Genomic DNA, 27,159 nt, shown 5'->3' with positions numbered 1-27,159 from the left:
AGCTTCTGGTTCCTCCAGGAATCCCTAGATTGTGGCAGCATAACCCTAGTTAGTCTCTGCTTCTGTCTTCACATGCACTTTTCCTTTGTGAATTTTCATTTGTTATTTGGGCAGTTGTCACTGTATTTAGGGTACACTTTCATTCAAGATGAACTCATATCAAGATCCTTAAGTAGATGTGCAAAGACCTTTTTTTGTGAATGAGATTACTTTTACAGGTTCTGGATGAACATATTTTTAGGAGGGTAACCTTTAATCTACTATAAATGGTACATATTAGGTACGTGTATGTATATGACAGTTGTACCTTCTTACTTGGCTGGTTAAAATATGCCCATTATTTTGCATACATGTATATACATACAATATATGTATGTAAATATAAAAATACATACAAGTATGTATATACGTATATGCAAAATGTAGATACAAATATATATTCTACATCATGCTATGGATCAGGTAGGCAGCAATGGAAGTCATTAATTGGGAGTTGGAGTATCAATAAGGAATTTATTTATTTTTTTATTTTTATTTTTTTTAAAATTTATTTATGATAGTCACAGAGAGAGAGAGAGAGAGAGAGAGAGTGGCAGAGACACAGGCAGAGGGAGAAGCAGGCTCCATGCACCGGGAGCCTGACGTGGGATTCGATCCCGGGTCTCCAGGATTGCGCCCTGTGCCAAAGGCAGGCGCAAAACCGCTGCGCCACTCAGGGATCCCCCTCAATAAGGAATTTAAAGACAATGATAAAATCTAAGAATTAGTCTGCTTTTTATTATCACTATGTTCAAGCAATTTTAAATAATGTCAGTGGTAAAATACTTCTTACAATTATCTTTTGTTGGTCTAGGTATAGAATAATTATTTCAGGTACTGTTGAGTATTAATAAACTTGTAAACTCCAAATTAACATGTTGTATTGCATATCATTTATTTTATTTTTTTAAAGACTTTACTTATTCATGAGAGATACAGAGAAGAGGCACAGTCATAAGCAAAGGGAGAAGCAGGCTCCTCGCTTCTTGAAGTGGGACTCAATCCGGGAACTCCGAGATCATGCCCTGAGCCTAAGATAGTCGCTCAACCACTAGGCCACCCAGGTGTTCCTGCATATCATTTAACACTATTTTACACAGAGGTTAATTCAGAAAACTCCCAATACAACTATCACTCTGCAATACACATAAACTTACTTATACATCTCTATTTTGAGAGCAAGTTTATAATAATTCTAAATCATTAGAGCTTGCTTCATGTGCAGTTCAGGTCTATAACTCTTGGGACACATATTACCTCATTTAAACAGCAGATTATAAATAAATGATGAGGGGCGCCTGAGAATCTCAGTTGGTTGAGAGTCTGCCTTCTGCTCAGGTCCTGATTCCAGGGTCCTGGGGTTAAGCCCGATGTCAGTCTCCCTGATGAGCTTCTCCCACTCCCTTTGTCTGCTGCTTCCCCTGCTTGTGCTGTCAAAAAAATAAAATATTTAAAAACAAATAAATAAATGATAACACAGTCATTGTAAAGAACAAACAGAATTTATATAATCTTAATTGTTATCGTACAGACCACTTGGAGTTTTTCTGTGTGTAATAACTGGGTTTTTTTTTTTTTAAGATTTTATTTATTTTTCATGAGAGACACAGAGAAAGAGAGAGAGAGGCAGAGACATAGGCAGAGGGAGAAGCAGGCTCCTCACAGGGAGCCCAATGCGGGACTTGATCAGAGCTGAGCCGAAGGCAGGCCCCCAACCGCTGAGCCACCCAGGTATCCCAATATTGATCTTTAAAATTTTTGTTTTATTTATTTAATTTTTTTAGGGGAGAGCAGAAAGGGGTACAGGGAGAGGGAGAGAGAGAATCTTAAGCAGGCTTTATGCCCAGTGAAGGGCCCTTTGTGGGTCTTGACCTGGAACCCTGAGATCATGATCTGAGCCAAAATCATGAGTTGGAGGCTTAATTGACGGAGCCATCCAGGTGCCCCTAATTACCGAACTTTTGATTTGACTTAATGTTCACAGAAAGGCAAACATTGTGACTAAAGGTACATTCTCTAGTGCCAAATTGCCTGTGGTTTATCTTTATCACCAGCTAACTGTATGATCATAGGCAAGTTACTTGTAACTCTCGGTTTCAACATCTTTTAAATGTGGGCAATAAAAAAAAATAAATAAATAAATGTGGGCAATAATAAAATATGGATTAATAAAAATATTTTAAGACCATTTTGGTAGGATTTAATGAGTTACCACACATACTAGTTAGAATTGCACTTTGAACACAATAAATACTTGATAAATTTTAGCTTTTATTATTATTAATTCATATTATTAATTCCCAACTATGTCAGTGGTATATCAAGAAAAAAATTCTTTATAAAAGTCCTTAATGGGGATCCCTGGGTGGCGCAACGGTTTGGCGCCTGCCTTTGGCCCAGGGCGCGATCCTGGAGACCCGGGATCGAATCCCACATCAGGCTCCCGGTGCATGGAGCCTGCTTCTTCCTCAGCCTGTGTCTCTGCCTCTCTCTCTCTGTGACTATCATAAAAAAAATAAATAAATAAAAAATAAATAAATAAATAAATAAAAGTCCTTAATGTAGGGATGCCAGGGTGGTTCAGAGTTTAAGCTTCTGACTTTTGGCTCAGGGCATGATCCCTGAGTTCAGGGATGAGTCCAGCATGGCTACCTGTAGGAAGCCTGCTTTTCCCCCTGCCTATGTCTCTGCCTTTCTGTGTCTCTCATGAATAAATAAAATCTTAAAACAAACAAACAAACAAACAAACAAAAAAGATTTGTGGGGGTGAGGTATGGGTGAGAAAAGAGACTGAGGGAATTCATGCTTATTTTAAACCACAGCCAACAAAACAAAAGTGTATTTTAGGCAATAACATCAGGAAAGAAAGATGATTGAAAAGCTTAAGATGGCTGACTGGTTTTTCAGTCATTTTCCCCACTCCTCAAATAATATTTAAGATGAATGCAGTAATTTCCTTCAGAACTTTCCATAATGACAGAAATATTTTGTATCCACGCTGTCCAATATAGCAGCTAGTAAGACTGAGAGAATTTAAGTAACTTATTACTGATGATAAAGATTAAAAGACAGCCATCTGGCTGTAGGAAGCATACTTAGTCACAATTTCTATTTGCTTTTCCATATGGAGTAAGTCTTTATCAAAAGATCCATAATCAACATTGTTTTGTTATTTACCAGTGTCACATTTTTATTTGGACCTTACAACATCCTAAATCATTTAATTACAAAATAGCAAGTCAGGTTGAAGGATGGTCATGGATTTGTAGTTGAAATGAATCTCTACTAGATGACCCTCCGTGTCATCTACAACTGTGTGACATCAGTTTTTACGAGAAGTTGACTAGTTCATTAAAAACCTCAGGTTCGTCACCACCGCGTTGCACTTTCCACGGTACCATCGCACGTGTATTTTTTAACAGGCAGCGGCGCGAGATAACCCGGCGAGTGACAAGTCTACCTCGTCCCCCATTTGTCCCCCGCCAGCGGCTGCAGTCCCGCCAGCCACCGCCAGGGTGAGACGGAAGAGGCCTCCCTGCCCTCTTGGCTGGGATCTTGGAGATCGTACAGCACCATGACGTGCGCCGAAGACGTAGGTGTAGACGGTGAACAAAGAGGAGCCCCACGGTGGCTGTGGCGCCCCGGGCACGCCCGCCTCGGGCCCCGGCGCGACGCTCCGCACCTCCGCTCGACTCCCCGCACCCGGGCAGCCCCGGCGGGGCGAAGCGATAGGGCCGACCGCGGAGTGGAGTCTCCATCCACGGTTGAGGACCAGGAGACGGTGGAGGCCGTGGGGAGGCTGGGTAGAGGCTGGGGAGGGCCACCGAACGAGGCTGCGGAGGAGGACGACGGCAGCGCGGGAGGACACGCCGAGGGGAGGCCGCGGCCCCTCCGACAGGCGGGAGCCCCGCTCCCGGGGAGCCCGCAGCTTCCTCCATCTTGGTGGATGCAGGCGGGGAGCGGCGTCTGGGTGTGTGCCCTGTGGCGCCCGCCCCAGGGGCCCCTCGGGCGCACACGCTGGAATCAGGGGCTGTGCCCTCGGCCGAATGGCGGAGCCCAGTTGGGGCTTCGCGGGGCCAAGTTTCCCAGCCCCACGGGCTTTGGTTTTGAATTGGTCCCAAGTTCCCACAGCAGTCCCGACAAAATGGAGGACGTCGTCTCCTCCTACAGCCATGACGGGAGGTGGGGGGACAATTCCCCACGGGCTGAGGCGACGGTGGAGGTGCTCCCACCCCCTCAGCGCACGCGGGAACCCCCTGCGCGCGCTGCCCCGACCTCCCGCCGTGCCTCGCTGCGGCCCCTGCCCGGGCGCGGCCCTCCCGGGGGGCGTCACGCACTGGACAGGGAGGGCGCCGAGGACATCGAGGCCGCGTCTCTCCTCAGGCAGGGTCGCTGGGAGCGGCTCCAGGGGCCCGGGCGCCCAGGCCCGAGTCAGGGTAGGCGGCCACGGCCCCGGTGTCTCGGGCCGTCCCGGGCCCTGGAGGGCACCCCGGACCCCCAGGGAGCGAGCCGGCGGCTGGGGCAGCGGGCAGCGGGCAGCGTAACTCGGGCTGCCTGACCCTGACGGACCCGGGGGTGGGGGCGGGGAGGGAGGCGGGGGTAAGGAGGGGAGGGGACGCGGCCGAGGGCCGAGCGCCGGCGGAGGGGGGAGTGGAACGGCAACGCCGGGGGGCGTGGCCCGCGCCTGACGGACAGCCCTTCGGACCACCCCCCCGAGGGGGGTGCTGAAGGACAGCAGAGGCGGCCAATGGGCGTGCCCGAGGCGCCCCGGCCCGCCCTCCCCGCCGGCCAATGAGGGCGCGGAGGGCGGAGCCTCCCCGGGCTCGGCCGCGCCACCGCCTCCTCCGCCTCCTCCTCCTCACCAGCGCTAAACCCGGGACTGGACCGAGCGGAGTTGTGCGTGTTGCCGAAGGGGGGTGGGCCGGGGGAGGGGAGGTTCGTTCCGCGGAGCCGCAGCCAGAACCGGGTGAGGCTTATCCCCGCTGTCTTTCCAGTCCGGGTCCGCCGATAGTGGGGGTGGCTGGGAGCAGCGCAGCCTCGGGAGGAGGAGGCGGAGGCGGAGGCGGCTGGGGAGGCGGAGATGGGTGAGGGCAGCCTCCGGAGCCTCCCACCGACCCGGGATTAATACCCCGCGGCGCGGCCGCCGTCGCCGCTGCCGCGTCGGGGCCTCGGGGGCTGCTCCGGGCTCCGCTCATGTCACAGGCGTCTTCGCGTGCGGCCCGAAGGGCTGCGAGAGTGAGGGAGAGGCCGGGAGGGCTGGGTGAGGCGGACGCCAGAGGCGGGGGTCGCTCGGGGGCCGGGGGGCGGCCCGGGCCGGGGCGGCGGGAGGTCGCGGGGTATTTTTCCTTTCTTTCTTGCGGGGGGGGGGGTGGTGGTGGGGCGGTGGGGGGAGGGGCGCCTCAGTTGGTTCTCCCGCTCTCGGGGCTGCGCTCGCACCGTCTCCGCGGTAGCCCGAGGTCCCCAAGTTTTTCGGGGCGAGGGTGCTGCCTCTTCCCCCGCCGGGTCCCCTCCGTCGCTTTTCCCTCCCCCGGCATTTCTCGTCTTCTCTTTATGTCTAATTTGGGCTAGTTTTAATGGCGAGCGGGAGTCGGGCAGTCTCCGAGTCATTGCAAGTGCTCCGAGCAACGGGATTTCAGCTCGGCGGTGCGGTGGCGGCCCCTCACCCTGAGGTGCTGCCGGTGACGCGCGAGGCCAGGGGACAGAGTCCGGAGGGAGTGCCGTCCGCCCTCCTCCCACCGTGTGCTTTGCAAAACGACGTTGAGCGCTGTCTAGTTTTTGAGGGCCGTGCGGATTTTTGGATTTTCTTTGGTTTCTTCCCAGCACGGGTGGGGGAGGGTGGAAGAGCGCGGAAACTCCTGCACTTTTCGCCGCTGCTTCCTCCTCCTGGTGGTGAAGGACTTGCTTGGTGTTGCGTCCTAATTGGGCGTAACTAAATTTCGCCTCTCCTTTGGTTCTAGGACCTTCTGGCCCGTCTGGGGAAACTTCGGGAGAAAGTAAAGAAGAAAACATAACCTTTGTGAGTAATTGCACCCTTTTCTTTAATACACTTAGTGCCACAGTTAGGTGACTTTGTTATCATGAAGGCAAAGAGCTGATTGCTTAGGTGGACCCTCTCCTTGGAGACAGGCTGGGGAAACTCCTGGGAAAGCAGTGGGAATGCGTGCTGGTACTTACGTCACTGGAGTTTCTAGAGTTCCAAAGTTGTACTTTAAAGTTGGTTTCATTTTTAATGCTTCGCATTTAATTTTATTTTTTCCTTCCCGGTGGATAAAAGTATTTTTTTCTTCGCTGTTGGATTAAAGGAAAACATAATGAATCTTATATTGTTTTAGAGGTGACAGAGTATTTTTGCTATCCTCTAATATTTGAAGAAGATTTAAGTACCCTGCTAGTCTTCCCTACAGCATCACTTCAGGAGATATATGATGTAGTTGTCTCAGTGCTGTGGTTTTACGATTGACCACTGAATTGGTACCAACGCACAGCCTGATCTTTCCATGAAGTTAATATGTCTTTTCCTTGTACCAGAAAATAATTACGTGATGTTTCATTTTGGTACAATAAAGGGCTCAGTTCTCTGTTAGCTATTCAATTAATGGTTTTTTAGCACCAATTCTTGCCTGAATAATACTTTTATTAGGAGTCTGAAGATAGTGATTTGGAAAAAAAGTCACTGATTCTACATCCATTACTTGGGATGTGGTACAGTCTTACATCCTACTTAGTGTGTCCTTTAAAGCTGATCCAACAATTTATAATTGGTCATTGAAAAGAAACTTGTGAGCAGAATAACTCGCATTGTAGTATTACCTGCCTTCCCTTTGGCCTTGTCCTCCTTACCAAACTTGGCTTTGTACTTAACTCCTTTATTCTTCACGTTACACGTTTTTAGCTTGTTAGACCTAGGACACTGTGCTGTTAGCATATAGATTGCTATGTGTAGCCTTGCAGGCTCAGTCAGGAGAGTGTGCAACTTTTGATCTAGACATTTTTTATTAACTTTTTAGTCATTACTCATCTAGAGTATTGATAATTTTGTGGTTTTTCATTATTTTTTTGTTTTTGCTGCATTATTTATCACTCTTTTTTCTTTTGACTATTCTTAGAAGTTTTCCTCAGATATTTAATAATTTTTGATTGGTCTACTCATGATTAAAAATTCAGAAGTAGAAAGCAAATTAGAAAAATATGTGGGCTTTCAATTTGTGAGCTTCACTGTGGATGATTCTTTTAACCCTTTGATGGAGAATATCTTGAGTCATTATCTTTAGGTCTTCCTTTTTTGCTGGTTCCTAATTCCACAGAGAAGACGGTTTCTGTAAAACAAGCCTTCCAGGGAAGGGTAGCATGCCTGAAAGATAGAGGTCTGGATGCCAGGTGTATGGGAATCAAGTGGGAGTAGGCATTTCATATGCATGATAGTGAACCATTCACCCATGTTTGGTGAACCTCAGACAAAAATCTTATACTCTATCCAAAGAATAGAAGTCTAGAACTTGTGCCAGGATGAGGAAAAAAACCTGTCATCCTCAACCTGGTGGGAAAGAATGGATCTGGGATCCCACAACCTCATTTTAGCTTCCTATCCCTTATTCCAAGGATATCTGGAGCTACTTGTTTCTGAACCTTTTGAAGATTCTGTAGCATAAATCAGGATGTTTCTTCTCAGCTTTTTCCATCACTATTTTAGAGTTTGTCTCAGGAACGCCTGGGTGGCTCAGCAGTTGAGAGTCTGCCTTCAGCTGAGGGCGTGGTCCTGGAGTCCCAGGATCAAGTCCCACATCAGGCTCCCTGCATGGAGCCTGCTTCTCTCTCTGCCTATGTCTCTGCTCCTCTCTCAGTGTCTCTCATGAATAAATAAATAAAATATTAAAAAAAATAAAAAAGAAAAGAAAATAGAGTTTGTGTCAGATCAGCTGAGGTAGTTAACTACTCATCCTTTTACTTTTCAGCTTACAAAATTTTGTTGCTTTGTTTTCTTTTTTTTTTTTTTTTTTTTAAGATTTTATTTATTTGATAGAGTATGTGCACATACACACAAAGAAAGGGGAGCAGCAGGCAGAGGGAGCCACACAGGGCTGGATCCCAGAATCCTGAGTTCATGACCTGAGCCAAAGGCAGATGCTTAACTAACTGAGCCACCCAGGTACCCTGTTGCTTCCTTTCTGGTTCTTCCTTTCCTTGGGAGTGGGAACTTTACCACTGTTTTTATGGCGATTTTAGAAGGAAGTGAAGTTAGTTGTGTATAATCAGTATCAACTTAATTATTACCAACCTATTTTTTTCTAGGTAGTAATTTTGTACTTGGGCACTTCAGTAATTCTCTTGCTATTTGTGGTAGTTGTTCATTTAGTTTATCTTTTTTCTATCTCATTATATTCATTATATCTCCAGAATTGTGGTACATCTTTATTTTATTTCTGATTTTATTTTATTTATTTATTTATTTTATTTCTGATTTTAAACGGGAATGTTTGTAGCAGATACTCACTAAACATGAAGTTAGCTTTCAAGTTGAGGTAATTTTTATGTAAATACATAAATATTTTTAGTAAGAAAGACTTATCTGTAACAGTGTAAGTCCACAGAGATGCTACAAGAATATGTTTTAGGGCTAATTGGTGTTTAACAGTGGTTTTTGTAATCTATATCCTGATTATCTTTCATAGACCTTACAGTTACAGGTGGCCAGAAAAATGAACTTTGAAACACTATTTTTTTTTCTTATGGTGATTCTTTTTTTTTAAGATTTTATTTTTGGGACGCCTGGGTAGCTCAGTGGTTTAGCGTCTGCCTTTGGCCCAGAGTGTGATCCTGGAGTCCCGGGATCGAGTCCCGCATCGGGCTCCCTGCATGGAGCCTGCTTTTCCTCTCTCTGCCTGTGTCTCTGCCTCTCTGTGTGTCTCTCATGAATAAATAAATAAACAAAATCTTTTTTAAAAATTAAAAAAAAAAATTTATTTTTAAGTAATCTCGGTGTCCAACATGGGACTCAAACTTACAACCCAAAGATCAAGAATCACATGTTCTAGCAACTGAGTTGGCCAGGTACCTCAATAATTAAATATTTTTAGATACTTTCCTGGTGATTTAAATTTTTGAAGATTCATAATGCAAGTTAGTTTACCTATCTCATCATGTGCTAATCTTGTCATATTAATATTTCAACAGTTCTATTTTACCTACTTTTTAACAACAGATCCTTCTGATACCTGGGTAGCTCATTTGGTTGAGCATCTGACTCTTGTTTTGGGCTCAGGTGGTGATCTCAGGATGGAGTGAACCCCACTCACCCCACTCCCTACTCGAGCTCAGCACTCTGCCAGGAGTCGGCTTGAGGTTCCTCTCTGCCTTCATCACATGTGTTCTCTATCTCTCTCTCTCTTGTTTTTAAAGATTTTATTTATTCATTCATGAGAGAAACAGATACAGGCAGAGGGAGAAGCAGGGTCCATGCTGGGAGCCGGGATGTGGGACTCGAATCGGAACTCCAGGACCATGTCCTGAGCTCAAGGCAGAACGCTGAGCCACCCAGGTATCCCTCTCTCTGTCTTTCAAATAAATAAATCTTTTTTTATAAAACCTAACATTCTTTTTACTATGTAAATTATTTGTAATTGTATGTAAATGTAATTGAATATTGAATGGCTACTGAATTACTCAACTAATAAGTAAAGAATTTAGCCAGAAACTTTTGCAACTTTTAAAAAGCTTATTGTATGAGTTCCTGGGTGGCTTAGTTGGTCCTTTGGCTCAGGTCATGATCTCAGGTCTTGGGATTGAGGACTGCCTTGGGCTGTCTCCTCAGTGGGAAGTCTGCTTCTCCCTCTCCTTCTGCCCCTCCCCCTGTTCCTGTACACTCTCTCTCTTAAATATATAAAATCTTTTTTAATAAAAAAGGCACATTTTAAAAACTGACACTGAATATACACTTAAAAATGGTTAAAATGGCAAGTTCCCTTAATTGACTGAGCCACCCAAGCACCCCTGTTTTGCTATGGTTTTTTTTTTTTTTTTTTTAAGATTTTACTTATTCATGAGAGACAGAGAGAGAGAGAGAGAGGCAGAAATACAGGCAGAGGGAGAAGCAGGCTCCATGCAGGGAGTCTGACATGGGACTCAATCCTGGGACTCCAGGATCACACCCTGGGCTGAAGGCCGGTGCCTTCAGCCACTGGGGCTGCCTTGCTATGGGTTTTAAAAAGGTCAGTACATCAACCTTCAGAAATAAAAACAGCTCAGATGTTACTAAAAGTAAATACAAAAGAGGAGAACACTGTCTTTTTATTTATTTAATTATTTTAAAGATTTTATTTGTTTGAGAGAGAGACAGCATGACTGGTGGGGGCAGAGGGAGAGGGACAAGCAGACTAAGCATGGAGCCGGATCAGGAGCCCAGTCCCAGGACCCCAAGATCATGACCCAAGTTGAAGTCCGATGCTTAACCCACTGACCCCACTGCCACCCCGTTGTCCCCAAAACACTCTTACTTATGTCTTTGTTTAATGATAGCTCTTATCTTTACTCCTTATTAGATACCCTTATAATTTTGCAAGATTATTGCCAATTATAAAGAGATAGTTTGCATTTAAGAGTCTTCCTTGGGTTTCAGGCTAACTTTTTGAATGGTAGTATAATTTCTTATCAAATTTCTCTGTGCAGGTTTTCTTTTGATTGTATGTTACTTGAGGTTACATTAATTTTCATTGTATCCAAATGAAACCAATTAAGATTTGGTTATAATTTGTAGATAAATAGAATAACAAAGATTAGCTATATGCTTAAGATTAATTAGATACTTGTTGAAATCCTAGGATATAGGCAAAGTATCTGCCTGAATACCTTCTCATAGGAGAGAGATTTAACATTTTTTGCTTTAATATGGTCCAAACAGATTAGAGTCTTGCATGTCTAGTTATCTCAGTAAAAAACCTTAGAATCATGTTATCCCCATTTATAGTTTATAGTTTAGAAAACTAAAAATGAAGTGGAGTAATTTGCTTAGTGTCACACAACTAATTCACTAAACCATAACTTGTTCTCTGTTTTTGGATTATATGGAAGTACTCAGAACTTTTCTATAATCTTTTCCTGAAATTTAAGTGTTTGGTTAAATTATATGCACAATGGCTTTTCGTAGTGGTTTGGACTTTTTTGTAATCTATGACTCAAAAATAGGTGAATACTTAATATTTTTTTCAGAGATGATTGCAATGAATGGAGCATCAAGAATGCTCTTTCTGTTATTTTCTTTGAGAAGGTTAAAATATATCCTAGCAGCTACAAGAAGATACTGTGGAGTCACCTATGGTTCTTTTCCAGAAAGTGTTCTTTTCTCTTATAGGTTTATTCAAATATAGAAAGGACTAAAAGGGCAGCCCTGGTGGCCCAGAGGTTTAGTGCCGCCTTCAGCCCACGGTGTGATTCTGGGGACCCAGGATTGAGTCCCACGTTGGGCTTGCTGCATGGAGCCTGCTTCTCCCTCTGCCTGTGTCTCTGCCTCTCTCTCTCTCTCTCTCTCTCTCTCTCTCTGTGTGTGTCTCTCATGAATAAATAAATAAAAATCTTAAAAAAATAAAAAAGGACTAAGATCATATATAACAGCTCTCATATTTCATAACTCAGTTTAGGGTAAATTATTGCTTCTTTCCTTTGAAAGTCAACCACACTGGACATGTAGTAACCATGGGCTCAATTTTTGTGTTTTTTATAGTTCTTTTAAAGTGGTCCCTTAGATCTGTTATTTTTTTTTCTTTGAAATGGACATTGGGGGACACCGGTGTGGCTTAGCCGTTTAGCACCTGCCTTCGGCCCAGGGCTCAATAAAATCTTAAAAAAAAAAAAGGAGAAAGAAATGGACATTGGATGTTGATTTTGTTTTAATAAATTCATCTTAATAAAAGAGAAGTATTTTCTAAAAATTGTTTTTTTTTTAATTGTTTTATACATTAACTGCAAATAATACGGTGGCTATGGTATCAATTCTAGAGTCAGATTTCTCTCTTTTTTTTTTTTTTTTAACATTTTATTTATTTATTCATGAGAGGCACATAGAGATAAAGAGGCAGAGACACAGGCAGAGGGAGAAGCAGACTCCATGCAGGTAGCCTGACATGGGACTCAGTCCTGGGTCTCCAGGATCACGCCCTGGGCTGAAGGCGGCGCCAAAGCACTGAGCCAGCTGGGTTGCCCTAGAGTCAGATTTCTTTGATTTGAATCCTGACTCTAACCTTTCCAGCAATGGATGCTTGGGCAGGGTATGGAGATTACATATCTATGGAGTCTTAGTTTCCTAATGAGTAAAATGGGAAAAAGAATAGTTTATACTTCATTTTTATATGCATTAACTGAGTTAATATCGAATGACATAATACCTATTAGGAATAAGTCTTATCTATTATAGAACTTCTCAATTAAAATTAGTTGCGAAAATTTTAGAATGAAAATGTTATGTAGCATATTTCAGTATGAGTTGGTTTATATGTATGTATGTATTTATTTATGAAACAGAGATTGAGGCAGAAACACAGGCAGAGGGAGAAAGCAGGCTCCATGCAGGGATCCTGATGTGGGACTCGATCCGGGTCTCCAGGATCACGCCCTGGGTTGAAGGCGGTGCTAAACCACTGAGCCACCTGGGCTGCCCAGTATGAGTTGTTTAAAATGGAATGATGACTGCCATATGAAGTGAGTTTTCTTAATAATTCAACACCCATATAATTCCCATCTTCTTCACTCTTGAGGTTCTAAAAAAGTTGAGGCTAGCATATGTAAATTTACCTCAGCTTTTCATCTGTCATTTCTACATACTTCTATACGTTACTTTTTTTTTTAAGATTTTATTTATTTATTCATAAAGACACACAGAGAGAGAGAGAGAGAGAGGCAGAGACACAGGCAGAGGGAGAAGCAGGCTCCATGCAGGGAGCCCAACGTGGGACTCAATCCAGGGTCTCCAGGGTCACGCCCTGGGCTGCAGGCGGCGCTAAACCACTGTGCCACCGGGGCTGCCCTATACATTACATTTTTATGTACCTTTTCCCCTTTGGTCTTTGAGATGTGATATCTTTTTACTCATGATCACTTTCATTACCACCTGTGCACATACCCTCATCTTCTCTCCTCTACTTTTAAGAGCCTTGCTTCATCAATTAATTGACTTTTCCAGATTCTTCAATTGGGTCTCTGTACTGGATCCTTTCCTTGTCATACCCTAGTGCACAGTAGGTTCACAAAACTGTTTTGTTGAATATAACTGAATGCTAAGAATTTGAGGCCTAGTCTTTGAGTCTGGAATTTAAATCCTATTGGGTCTCACAACAATTTAGTTGGCTTCTCTTTCTTCATTTGTAAAATGGATTAAATTATACTTAAATAATGGGTCTGTTTTCAGAATTTTACATAAAACACCCATTGCATAATGTCTGGCAATTCCTGAACAAGAATAAGAATGTCAGAAAGATTTAATCACAGTTATGTCAGAAGCAGAGAATTTGAAAATTAGTGAAAAAGGACACAAGGGAAATAAGGATTAGATGATATAGTTATTTTAGCAGATAAAAGTATAACGTAATTATATTTGGGCTCAGGGTTATTGGTGTTTGATAGAATTATTTTGTTAATATTTCCTATTTCAAAGGAAGACTTGGGTTTTTTCATTGTAAAAGATGAGTAGGTTAAATTGAGTAAATTTTTTAAGGACCACCACAAATTGGATGATTAATTTCCATTAAATTCTGAGCTGAGCGTTAAATGATTAATGGAGAGGAAAAACAAAATAACAATTTTTTCGCTAAAAGATAAATAAGGGCAGCCCTGGTGTCCAAGCAGTTTAGCGCCGCCTTTGGCCCAGGGTGTGATCCTGGAGACCCGGGATCGAGTCCCATTTCGGGCTCCCTGCATGGAGCCTACTTTTCCCTCTGCCTGTGTCTCTGCCTCTCTCTCTGTGCCTCTCAGAATAAATAGATAAAATCTTAAAAATAAAATAAAAGATAAATCATGAAAAAGAATTTAAAATTTCATTTGTGCTATTTCATAGTAATAAAACTCATTAGCCATAGTATACTAGACTTTTTTTTTTTTTTTTACTATTTTCTGTCTCCTACAGGTTCTTTGGCATGGATAAATGTTCATTGAGAGGATTAGACTTGACTGAGCAGACTCCTCTTTTATTAGAGCATAAAGCCATGGCAGCTAGTCTCACGGATACAGGAAATTCATTTGGTGACCCAAGTAGTCTTGTAGTTAACAGATCTAGAAACTCATTGATGAAAGAAGATGATGATGATGATGTTGTATTTATTGAATCTATACAACCTCCTTCAACTTCTACTCCAGCAATAGCTGATCAAAGAAATTTTATATTTGCTTCATCAAGAAATGAAAGGCTGCAAGGAAATTATTCCATAATTCTTCCTTCCTCAAGAGATTTGGCTTTTCAGAAGGGAAATGTAAGTGAGACAATTGTTATCGATGATGAAGAGGACATAGAAACAAATGGAGGGGAAAAGAAAAATTCTTCCAATTTAATTGAATGGGGACTTCCTGGAACTAAAAATAGAACCAAAGATTTGGATTTCTCCACTTCCAGTCTTTCAAGAAGTAAGGTAAATGCAGGATTGGGTAATAATGTTATCACTACAGAAGCGACTCTGAAATTCCTAATACTAATGTTACAACCTTAGAAACAGGTATAAGCTCTGTGAATGCTGGGTGAGATATGAACTTAATGATTACACATGTAACATCACTATAAAATACCAACTTGGGAGATGTCGCTAAAGGACTTCAGTCAAGTAATTTTGGTGTTAATATACAAACATACGCCCCATCTTTGACTTCACAGACCAAGACTGGAGTAGGACCTTTTAATCCTGGTAGAATGAATATGGCAGGAGATGAATTTCAGAATGGAGGATACGCAACTCATCATAGTCCTGGTAAGCAGTAAGTGATTTTCTTTACCTTCTATACTTCTGTATATATGAAATGCTTTAGTTTTCTTGACTTCATATTAAGATAGAATATTTTACCTGCAGCCTACTTGGTCCCTGATTTTCCAGAAATTAAAGCTATTTTACCCTTTGTGATATACATCTGAAGTTGTTTTTTTTTTTTTTTTAAGATTTTTATTTATTTATTCATGAGAGAGAGAGAGAGAGGCAGAGACACAGGAGGAGGGAGAAGCAGGCTCCATGCCGGGAACCTGACGTGGGACTCAATCCCGGGACTCCAGGATCGCGCCCTGGGCCAAAGGCAGGTGCCAGATCGCTGAGCCACCCAGGGATCCCCTAGTATCTTTATTTTTTTTTTAATTTTTTATTTATTTATTTATAATAGTCACATAGAGAGAGAGAGAGAGAGAGAGGCAGAGACACAGGCAGAGGGAGAAGCAGGCTCCATGCACCGGGAGCCTGATGTGGGATTCGATCCTGGGTCTCCAGGATTGCGCCCCGGGCCAAAGGCAGGCGCCAAACCGCTGCGCCACCCAGGGATCCCTAGTATCTTTATTTTAATGTAAAAATCATGGAATAAAAATATGGACAATAAAGAAGTAATGTAATAATTGAATTTTACTTAATTTGTAATTACATAACTTGAAATCTCAGTTTTCTCATTTGAGGTGTTTACTTTTGGATTGTTTCTGATTTTTAAGTCAGCATTTTATTAGTTGCTTTATTTTAAAAGTTGGAAAACTCTTGCCTTTAAGTCAGAGCCGTATATTTTTCAAATTTACATGGACAGTCTTGTTCTGCTGTTTGAAACTTAGCATATCTTTTTGGTAGCTTTGTCATGATTTAGTGTGGGGGTCTGAGTTTTTAAAATTTGTTTTGGTATTGCTTTTTTTGGCCATTTTAGTGCTTTTTAAACTATTGACCAACTTAAGATATTGGGAAAGGACTGAAAGTAATAAAGCTAAGAACTTCATTTACTGTTTTATGGAATGCCAGGATTTTTTTTTTATTTTTAAAAATTAATCTTTCTTTCTGGGTATGAGAACACTACACTACATGAGTATTACAGAATATTTGTAAGAAATCCTGATTAGAAATAAAATACTTCTGAGCTTATCTTATTAATTATCGGGGACTACTGTTAAAAGTTTGATTTTTCAATTTTTGCCTCTGTAGGTGTTTTTTTTTAAGATTTTATTTATTCATGAGAGACATAGAGAGGCAGAGACACAGACAGAGGGAGGAGCAGGCTTTTCGCAGGGAGCCCGATGTGTACTCGATCCCTAGACTGGGATCATTCCCTGAGCCTAAGGCAGACACTCAACTGCTGAGCCACCCAGGGATCCCTGCCTCTGTGGTTTTAAAAAATATAATTTCGAGCTTATTATATATAGCTTTGTGTTCTGTTGGTTTACTTAATCTAAATTTTAATATGTCATTTTAGAAATAGAAGTTTCTGTGGGACACCTGGGTGACACAGTTGATTAAGCATTGGACTCTTGAATAAAAAAAAAAAAAAAAAAGGGATCCCTGGGTGGCGCAGCAGTTTGGCGCCTGCCTTTGGCCCAGGGTGCGATCCTGGAGACCCGGGATCGAATCCCACATCAGGCTCCCGGCGCATGGAGCCTGCTTCTCCCTCTGCCTGTGTCTCTGCCTCTCTCTTTCTCTCTGTATGACTATCATAAATTAAAAAAAAAAAAAAGCATTGGACTCTTGGTTTCTGCTCAGTTCGTGCTCTCAGGGTCCTTAGATCAAGCTCCACCTCAGGGTCTGCAATCAGCCTGGAGTCCACTTGGAATTATGTCTCCCTCTGCCCCTCCCACTCATGTTCTCTTTCTGTCTCTCTCTCAGATAAATATTTTTTTTAAGATTTTTAAAAAAATTTTTATTTATTTATGATAGTCACACACAGAGAGAGAGAGAGAGAGAGAGAGAAAGAGAGGCAGACACACAGGCAGAGGGAGAAGCAGGCTCCATGCACTGGGAGCCCGATGTGGGATTCGATCCCGAGTCTCCAGGATTGCGCCCTGGGCCAAAGGCAGGCGCTAAACCGCTGCGCCACCCAGGGATCCCTTTTTTAAAGATTTTATTTATTTATTCATGAGGACACAGAGAGAGAGAGGCAGAGACATAGACAGAGGGAGAAGCAGGCTCCATGCAGGGAACACAATGTGGGACTTGACCCAGGGACTCCAGGATCATGTCCTTAGCCAAAGGCAGATGCTCAACCACTGAGCCACCCAGGCATCCCTCCGATAAATAAATCTTAAAAAAAAAATAGAAGTTTCCATGTCTATAAAAAATAATTTATTGTCTGAGGTACCTGTTCCTCCTCTACCTTTTTAATTTTTTTTAGCATTTGTGTGGTTTCCTTTTTTTTTTTTTTTTTTCTTTTTTTCTTTTTTAAGATTTTAGTTAGAGATCATAGAGGATCCCTGGGTGGCTCAGCGGTTTAGTGCCTGCCTTTGGCCCAGGGTGTGATCCTGGAGTCCTGGGATCGAATCCTGTATCGGGCTCCCTGCATGGAGCCTGCTTCTCCCTCTGCCTGGTCTCTGCCTCTCTCTCTCTCTGTATTTCTCATGAATGGATAAATAAAATCTTAAAAAAGAAAAAGATTTTAGTTATTAATTTGAAAGAGACAGCATGTGTGCACACGAATGAGGGGGAGGGGCAAAGGGAGAGGGAGCCACAGACTTCCTTCTTAGCAGAGTGCCTTATGTGGGCCTTGATCCCAGAACCCTGAGATCATGACGTGAGCAAAAGGCAGACACTTATCCAACTGAGCCACTCAGGTGCCTCTATGATCTCCTGTTTTTACTGTTGAAACTCTACACTAAATTCTTTGGGTTTTTTTTTTTTTTTTAAGATTTTATTTATTTATTAATGAGAGACATATATATATAGAGAGAGACACAGGCAGAGGGAGAAGCAGGCTCCATGCAGGGAGCCTGACGCAGGACTCGATCCCGGGACCCAGGGGTCACACCCTGAGCCAAAGGCAGGCGCTAAACCGCTGAGCCACCCAGGGATCCCCTACACTAAATTCTTTGTTTACATTGTTTATTATTTCTGTAGAATAGTTCTCAAGCATTTTAGGCTCAGTTTCACTCTTAAAAATAATTGGGGACCCCAAGGTTTTCAAAATTTATATCAATTACCATGTTAGAAACTCAAGCCTAAGAAGTTTTTAGAAGTATGACAATACCATTTTTAATGAAAACTATTTTCAATATTAAGTGAACAGTAGCTTTGTTTTACATTTCTGCAAATCTCTCTCTTTTTTTTTTTTTTTCTCTCTCTTTTTTTTAAGATTTTATTTATTCATGATAGAGAGAGAGGCAGAGATACGGGCAGAGGGAGAAGCAGGCTCCATGCAGGGAGTCGGATGTAGGACTTGATCCTGAGACTCCTGGATCATGCCCTGGGCCAAAGGCAGGCGCTAAACCACTGAGCCACCCAGGGATCTCCATATTTCTGCAAATCTCTTTTAAAGTCTAATGTAATAGCAAGGTATATGGTAATTTCTCACATCTATTTCTATATTGAATCTGTTGAAATCATGTTTTAAGTATAAAATAAAATCTGGCCTCACACACATATTTGGTTGTAGAAGAGAGCACTATTTTAACTAAATACGGATAGTTGTAGAATATTTTGACGCAGCACCAAAACTTGACACATGGCAGTTTCCTTAAAGTTCCTTAACAGTGTAGAATCTGAAACCATATAATGAAATTTTCCTACTCTGTTACATCAAGATTTTTTTTTTTTTTTACATCAAGATTATTGATATGTGAATGGATCTTTTACCTTTGTATGATTTGGTAGCATTGTGCTTTGGTCAATTAAAAAATATATATAGGGCAGCCCTGGTGGTACAGCTGTTTAGCGCCGCCTGCAGCCCAGGGTGTGATCCTGGAGACCCGGGATCGAGTACTGTACAGAGACTCTCTCTCTGTGTCTCTCATGAATAAATAAATACAATATTAAAAAAATATATATATATATGTTAGGTTTTCTTTTAATGATCGGCAGAGAAAATTAAAGACCCGGGATCGAGTACTGTACAGAGACTCTCTCTCTGTGTCTCTCATGAATAAATAAATAAAATATTTAAAAAATATATATGTTAGGTTTTCTTTTAATGATCGGCAGAGAAAATTAAAGACAGCAGAGCCAGGCGCTAGGTTCGAGAGTGCTTTAATGGGGAGTGATGGGGGGCACTCCTGGGCGAGGTTCCCTGACTGGAGCCTCTCTTGAGTCAGGGAAGTCGTGCCCAGGCAAACCGCAGGGTGGGGCGGGGGGTGGGGGGGTGGTGGTTATAAAGAGGTAGGGTGGCATTCCAGTTAGGGCAAGGGTTACAGGTCTTTGTAAGCTAAGTTAGAGTAGGGTGGCAAGGGGGTGTTGGCAGGAAGATGGGGGTATGGCGGTCTTATTGGGAAGTTGCTGTCCTCGGGTCGGCCATTTTGAGGTCCCCAGTCTCACCAGCCCAGTTATATATATATGTGTGTGTGTGTGTGTGTGTGTGTGTGTGTGTGTGTGTGTATGTATTTGGGTAACTCAGTTGCTTAAGTGTCTGCCTTTGGCTCAGTTAATGATCTCAGGATCCTGGGATTGAGCCCCATGACAAGTTCCCTGTTTAGTGGGGACTATGCTTCTCCCTCTGCCCCTCCCCCTTGCTCATGTGTGCTTGCACTCTCCCTCTCTCATAAATAAATAAAATTTTAAAAATACATATATATATATATTTGGAAAATAGTGATTCACTGAACTTCTAGATGTTGAGAATTCATTTATTTTAAATGTTGACGCTTTAGAAAGCTGTCAAGCTGACAGTAGTGGATACAGTTTTCAAACTGCTAATATTCTCAGCAACAAATACTGTCATTTTTCTTGAAGTGAATTTTCCTTGATTTATTTTCAAGAAAATGTCAATAAATAGTTTTCAGTTATTCTTTCAAGTAAAAATGGTATTTCATAAAGAAATATAGTTCAGCTTGCAATGTAACTATTTTACAAGCACTTTTCTTTCAGACAGCTATCGTATTTTGGTATAAAACAGAAGTGGTTTATGTACACTTCTCTGTTTATGCATGTTTCTGTTCACACATAATATTAGGATGCAATTAAATGTTTAAATTTAGGGATGCCCAAAGGCCTAAATTTTGAGCGCCTGCCTTTGGCTCAGGGCGTGATCCCGGAGTTCTGGGATCAATTCCCACATCGGGCTTCCTGCTTGGAGCCTGCTTCTCTCTCTGCCTATGTCTCTGCCTCTCTCTGTGTCTCTCATGAATATATAAATAAAATCTTAAAAAAAAAAAAGCTTAAATTTAGTAAAATTAATGCTAATTATTACTGTTTCATCATGGACATCTATTTTATAATAAATAATTCCACTGGCCTTTATCTTTAGTTCTTAGGAGAAAGACTAAATCCTTGGAACTTCCAAGTATTTGGGATAGTGTTTTTTATTTATGAGCCCTTTGGATCACACTTGAATTTGGGTTAAGATCTAGATGAGATGACTGAGTCTGAGGGAGGGTCCCCAGAAAGACCAACCATGTAATTTAGAGTGTTGGAGGTTTTAGCTAGCTCCATCTCAAGAGAGAAGAGGGAGGCTGTAGGTTGAGTTCAGTCACATGCAATGAATTGCCAATAAAAACTAGATAGCGAAGCTCAATGCAGTCTCCTAGTTGTTGAACTCCTCAACATGCCAGGTAGGTAACACTACCTGCAACTCTGCATTTGGAGCCTTCTATACCTTACCCTTCTTTGTCCTTTCATTTGGTTGGTCCTGATTTGAATCTTTTATATTAACACTGTGATTCTAAATATAGAGCTCTCCTAAATTCTGTGTCATTCTAGCAAATTCTTAAATCTGAGGCGGTTTTAGGAATCTCCGGATTTATAGCTAGTTGGCCAGAAGTATGGGTGGCATCTGAAGTTCCTGTCAGTCTTGCTGGGGATTATGCCTTTTAAACCTGTGGAGTCGGGATCCCTGGGTGGCTCAGGGGTTTAGCTCCTGCCTTCGGCCCAGGACGTGATCCTAGAGTCCCAGGATCAATTCCCACATCAGGCTCCCTGCATGGAGCCTGCTTCTCCCTCTGCCTATGTCTCTGCCCCTCTCTCTCTCTTTCTTTCACTCCCTCTCTCCCACCGTGTCTCATGAATAAATAAATAAAATCTTAAAAACAAAGCAAAAAAACCTGTGGAGTCTGATGCTAATTCCAGGGTAGTGTCAGAATTATATTGTCTAATTGGTGGTGGTATAACAACCATAAATGGAGGTGACACTTTTTCTTTTCTGTATGATAGTGAAAAAATATAATTCCATTCCACTGCCGGCAGTTTTACTTACCACTGCTTTTATACCATTACTGTAAATGCCAACACAGTGAAAAATGCAAATAATCTTGGTATTGTCACGGAAATAGTTTGGCCTCACAGATCCCCTTTTATTTCTTTCTCTGATAAGTTGTTGAATAGAAATGGCAAGAGTATTATAAAGTCTTGCCTTGTTCTTGACCTGGGGTGGGGGGAGGGAAACTATTGACATTTCATCATTATTAGCTCTTGTCAAATATAATTATCTTTTTTATGTTTATTTAAGCATTTAATTGTTATTTGAAGTTGTTTCTGGTCTTTACAATTGAAAAGAGGTTTTCATGAATATCTCTAAGGTGGCACACTTCACTTATTTTCTTGAGAAAAGTTTTGGTAGGTGGAATTGCTAAGTCAAAGTGTCAAGATTTTTTTTTAAAGATTTTATGTATTTATTTTAGAAGTCTTGTGTACACATGCAAGCATGGAGAGAATGAGAAGGAAAGGGAGAGAATCCCAAGCAGACTCTGTGCTGAGGGTGGAGCCTAACTTGGGACTTGGTCCCATGACCCCAAGATCATGACCTGAGCCAAAACCAAGAGTGGGACACCCAACGACTGAGCCAAGCAGGCACTCCAAGTGTCAACATAATTTTAAAACTTTTGATGGTTAATACAAAATTGCCCCGACCAAAAAATGGTTATTTAACCAAATAAATAATACTCCTACTTCTGAACTTACAATATGGAAACATTTACGTGGTAAAGAAAGTAAGTTTATTCTCTCATGGATAAATAAATAAATAAATAAATCTTTAAAAATAAAAAAAAAATAAAAGCAGAGCATGGATTGATCCTATAAGAATGCATACTGTGGTTAGATTCTATACTATTGTTCCATTCAAGTTGTGGACATAACTGAGATTTGCAAATGTTATTTGGAAGTAGTTTCAATTATTCTTGCTTTGTCAACTTTTTTATCTCATTAATTCATAAGTGTATTTTATATTTCTATGTTTTCTCATAATGTGAAAGATCAGCGATTTTAAAACATTATAAAGAAAAGACACTGTGTGTCTCTCCTGAATAAATAAAATCTGAACAAAAAATTAAACTATTTTAGTTTGATACATGGCAACAAATTTTTTTTTTAAGTTTTTTATTTATTTATTCATGATCGAGAGAGAGAGGGGCAGAGACATTGGCAGAGGGAGAAGCAGACTCCATGCAGGGAGCCTGATGTGGGACTAACTAGATCTTAGAACTCTGGGATCACGCCCTGAGCAAAAGGCAGATGCTCAACTGCTGAGCCACCCAGGCATCTCACAAATTTCTGTTATTTATGAAGTATGCATGAATTTATAACATTACTGAATTCTCTAAAATTCTATTTTGGGGAACAAAAGTTACAGAACTATATCCCCCCCCCCCTTTTTAAGATTTTATTTATTTATTCAAGGGAGACCTACAGAGAGAGAGAGAGACAGGCAGAGGGAGAAGCAGGCTCCATGCAGCGAGCCCGATGTGGGACTTGATCCCAGGACTCCAGGATCTCGTCCTGAGCCGAAGGCAGGCACTCAACTGCTGAGCCACCCAGGTGTCCCAAACTATATCCTTTAAATAATAACACTTAGTGTGGAACTTCAAAAAGATTGGGCAGCCCCAGTGGCGCAGCGGTTTGGCGCTGCCTGCAGCCCAGGGCATGATCTGGAGACCCTGGATCGAGTCCCCATGTCGGGCTCTCTGCATGGAGCCTGCTTCTCCCTCTGCCTGTGTCTCTGCCTCTCTCTCTCTCTCTCTCTCTCTCTCTCTGCATTTCTATGAATAAATAAAATCTTTTTTAAAAAAAGATTATTTACCAAATTAGGTGAAAAGTGATGCTCAAGATATGTTTGATGCTTTCTTAAATGTTCAGTCAAGTGTCAAAAGGACAATCTTTTTGTCATTGCTGTTTTTCTGTCTTTAACTTGAATGTAGCATAATGAAAGTTGTCTAATTTTATTTACTTTTTAAAGATTTTATTTATTAATTCATGAGAGAGACGCAGAGAGGTAAAGACCTAGGCAGAGGGACAAACAAGTTTTCCTACAGGAAGCTTGGTGTAGGATTTGATCCCAGGACCGTGGGATGATGTCCTGAGCCAAAGGCAGATGCTCCCACTGAGCTACCCAGGTGCCCCAATTTTTCTCATATAGTATTTGCCCTAGGTTTTGCTTTTGCTTGCTGTTAGTATTAGTAAAACTAACTAAATTCTACTAGACTTCTAGAAGGTGTGACTAATTATATTATTATTGTCATTTTTGTTACTTAGAGTCAGTGTCTTACATTAGTTTTTCTGTGCTTTCTATTTCTATATATAGAAGGATTTCCAAAACAGAAAAAAGAAAAAAAAGAACAAGATGAAGATTTCTGGAGTTGAGTTACAAATAAATCTAGGGCTTATAGGTTCAAATTTCATCATCTAGAATTATGGGTCTGTATAAAATACACATAAAACTTTGCATTTCATCTTGAAAAAATAGGATGATACCGATTAGAATGGGCCTTTGAGTCATTTAATCCTTTTATTAACTTTTAGTGTTGACTTTCAGCAGAAGTTCTTTCTACTCATCATGTATCTTTTATATAAACAGCAAAAAATTCATCACAGAAAAAAGCTATATGTAGAAATTGCTCTTGCATCTGTTTTTTTGTTTTTTTTTTACTGCATTATAAACATTTCTGGCTATTATGATTCTAAGACTTTTTTTTCTGATAATAAAAGACTAGGTAATTCCAATGCCTCTTGCAGAGAGTAATTGGGGAGGAGGGGCAAAATATATAAAATATGCATTGAAAGCATCACAGAAGTATAAATGTAGTGGGAAAATAAAGGTCCTAAGATTAAGAGACGGAACCTCAGAAAAGTAATCTGTTACTTGAGGCTGGTTTTCTCTTATGGGTGTGTGTTCAGTTCTATGAAAAAAATGCAGAGAAAGGCTGTAAGAACTTTCAACGAATTCACAGGGGCCCAGAAAGGAAGGATACTGGTAAAAACAAAAACAAAAACCAACAAAAACACAACTCTTCCAACCTCTGGCTTGGGATGCTAACTAACATAATCCAGAGCCTCAAATTTTGTTTTAGTTTTTCATGTAAACAGCAATCAGGAACGTGAGACAAGGCCATATGACAGCAAATCAAGAAGAAAACAGTCAATAGGATTATCAGATGCAGATATTAAGGAACTATACAGTTTAACTGCAGATTGAGCATAGCTGAAAAGTGTAGGTGAACTGTAAGATATATGAGAAAATCAGTCACACGGGTGGAAAACCAGAAAGATATCTATGACACTTGATGAAAAGGACATGTATTTAATGTCCCAGAAAGAGGAGGAAAGAAGTGAGACAGAAGAGGTACACCTGAGAATTTTCTAAAATGGACAAAAAATACTAACCTACAAATTCAAGAACACTTACAAACCCCATGCAGAACGAATACCTTAAGAAACCACTAAAAGACATGCATAGAAATCATAGTCAAAATTTGTAACAATCCGGGCAGCACAGATGGCTCAGTGGTTTAGCGCCGCCTTCAGCCCAGGGTGTGATCCTGATGTCCTGGAATTGAGTCCTGCATCGGGTTCCCTGCATGGATTCTACTTCTCCCTCTGCCTGTGTCTCTGCCTCTTTCTCTCTCTCTGCCTCTCATGAATAAATAAATAAAATCTTAAAAAAAAAAAAATGGAGAAAAGCAAGCGGCATCATGGCGGCCTACAAGCAGCGTCAGAAGGGACCCCTGAAAGTAAAAGGCTTTGCAGTGTTTGGTGTGACCAAGCAGAAGAAGAAAAAGAAGGACAAAGAAGGCGAAACTCCCAGAAGCAATGGGAACAAGCAAAAAGAACGAGGGGAAGCAGCGTGGCCTGGACAAGCAAACCCCAGCCCGGCGGCCTACGAGAAGATGCAGGAGAAGTGGCAAGTGGAAAGGATCCTAAAGAAAACATCCAAAACCACAAGCAGAGAGTGGAGGACTTCAAGAGACACGTGGACACCCTTAGCGAGCACTATGACATTCCCAAAGTCAGCTGGACGAAGTAGCCTCCCCACCCAGGGTATGCAGTGGCATCGAGGGGAAATGGAAGGCAAAGTTAAGGTTTGGTGCCTTTGGTATTTTCTAGAAACATTCTTTTACACACACCCTTGTGTTTTCTGCTGAGACAAATACTTTCCAAATCAGTGTGCCCTCTTGCTGGAACTTGATTAAAGTAAGACTGTTCCTTAAAAAAAAAAATTGTAACAATCCATATGTCCATCAACAGTTGGATAAATAGTTCTCGCTACACAATGGCATACTACTGAGTGCCCCTTATAGACAAGATGTTGAGTTAGGGGATCAGCCACAGAAGAGTATGTATGTACTGTATGAATTTATGTATGTGAATTTCAAAATAAAAGGAAACTAATTTTTTTTTTGAAACTAATTTTTTTAAAGATTTTATTTATTAGAGATCACAAGCAGTGGGGAGGGGTAAAGGAGAAGTAGACTCCCCATTGAGCAGGGAGCCCAATGCAGGACTGGATCTTAGGCTCCTGGGATCATGACCTGAGCTGAAGACAGACATAGTTAACTGACTGAGCCACCCAGGAGCCCAAGAAAACTAATCTTTGAAGTCAGAATAGGAATGGCTTATGGAAACGAAAGAAATATCAAGTGAGAAAAGACAAGGCTTCTGAGATATTGGACTTTTTGTTTATGTGGGTGGTAGTCATGCAAGTATATATGTTGATATCGGCTCAGGTCATGATCTCAGTATTGTGAGATCGAGCCCTGGTCAAGCTCTGCACTGGGCATGGAGCCTGCGCAAGAGTCTCTCCCTCTCTCACCATCTGTCTTGAGGTCTCTCCCACTCTGAAAAAAGCAAAACAAAGCAAAGAAAAAAACTTTTTAAAAATTTAATTGAGCTCCATACTTAAGATTTATTAATTTTATGTATACATGTTATTCTTTAACAACCAAAAACATACCCCCACTGAGACACCAAAGGAAGTTTTCACTAGCAGACCAACAGTAAAGAAATACTAAAATATTTTTTAGGTAGAAGAGTTCAGTTGCAAGAACAAATGAAGAACACCTTAAAGTAAAAAAAAAAAAAAGAACACCTAAAAGTCAGTAGTGTACCTAGTATTTAATCATGTAACTTCTAGGTGTTTTTATTTATTTATTTATTTATTTATTTTTTAATTTTTATTTACTTATGATAGTCACAGAGAGAGAGAGAGGGGCAGAGACACAGGCAGAGGGAGAAGCAGGCTCCATGCATCGGGAGCCCGATGTGGGATTCGATCCCGGGTCTCCAGGATCATGCCCTGGGCCAAAGGCAGGCGCCAAACCGCTGCGCCACCCAGGGATCCCTCTAGGTGTTAATTTTCTTTGCAAATAATCAAGGATTTGAACTATATAATCTACTAGGTACCTTCTCTTAAAACATTCTTGGGATAGGACATGGAAGAATTTGATTAAAAGGTTAAGTTTAGGGACATGTGGATGGCTCAGGGATTGAGTGCCTGCCCTTGGCCCATGGCATGATCCTGGAGTCCCAGGATTGAGTCCCACTTCGGGCTCCCTGCATGGAGCCTACTTCTCTCTCTGCCTGTGTCTGCCTCTTTCTCTGTGAATAAATAAATAAAATCTTTAAATAAAAAATAAAGCTAGGTTTCTTTAAAATAAAAAATTAACCTAAAGACACAATTACTAAAAATAAAATGAAATAAAAGTTTGATAAAATAAGTTTTGAAAAAAAAAAAAGTTTTGAAATTTGGAGAAGTTAAACAGTTGTGCTGTTAACAAAGGAAACATTTGTTTTA

The 27,159-nt window shown here is 41.4% G+C and overlaps 1 protein-coding gene across 20 annotated transcripts in view; it reads left to right on the top strand.

The window, feature by feature from the left end:
• Window positions 1-4,867: 4,867 nt before the first annotated feature.
• The window catches only part of ZMYM5 (zinc finger MYM-type containing 5), a 61,389-nt gene continuing 39,097 nt past the window's right edge, over window positions 4,868-27,159 (top strand). For 6 of the 20 annotated variants that reach the window (XR_005989364.1, XM_041765677.1, XM_041765678.1 and 3 more), the window contains exons 1-4: window positions 5,130-5,299; window positions 5,997-6,055; window positions 14,147-14,645; window positions 14,885-14,978. Coding sequence is in view for 17 of the 20 variants with exons in the window: in XM_041765677.1 (XP_041621611.1) it covers window positions 14,157-14,645; window positions 14,885-14,978 (583 nt within the window). In the remaining 3 variants the exon portion in view is untranslated. The other 14 variants (XR_005989363.1, XR_005989362.1, XM_041765676.1 and 11 more) reach the window with 10 other exon arrangements.

Source organism: Vulpes lagopus, chromosome 8, assembly GCF_018345385.1.
Source record: "Vulpes lagopus strain Blue_001 chromosome 8, ASM1834538v1, whole genome shotgun sequence".
Taxonomy (NCBI): domain Eukaryota; kingdom Metazoa; phylum Chordata; class Mammalia; order Carnivora; family Canidae; genus Vulpes; species Vulpes lagopus.
The sequence above is the reverse complement of the archived record's forward strand: the minus strand, read 5'-3'. Positions and strand labels throughout refer to the sequence as shown.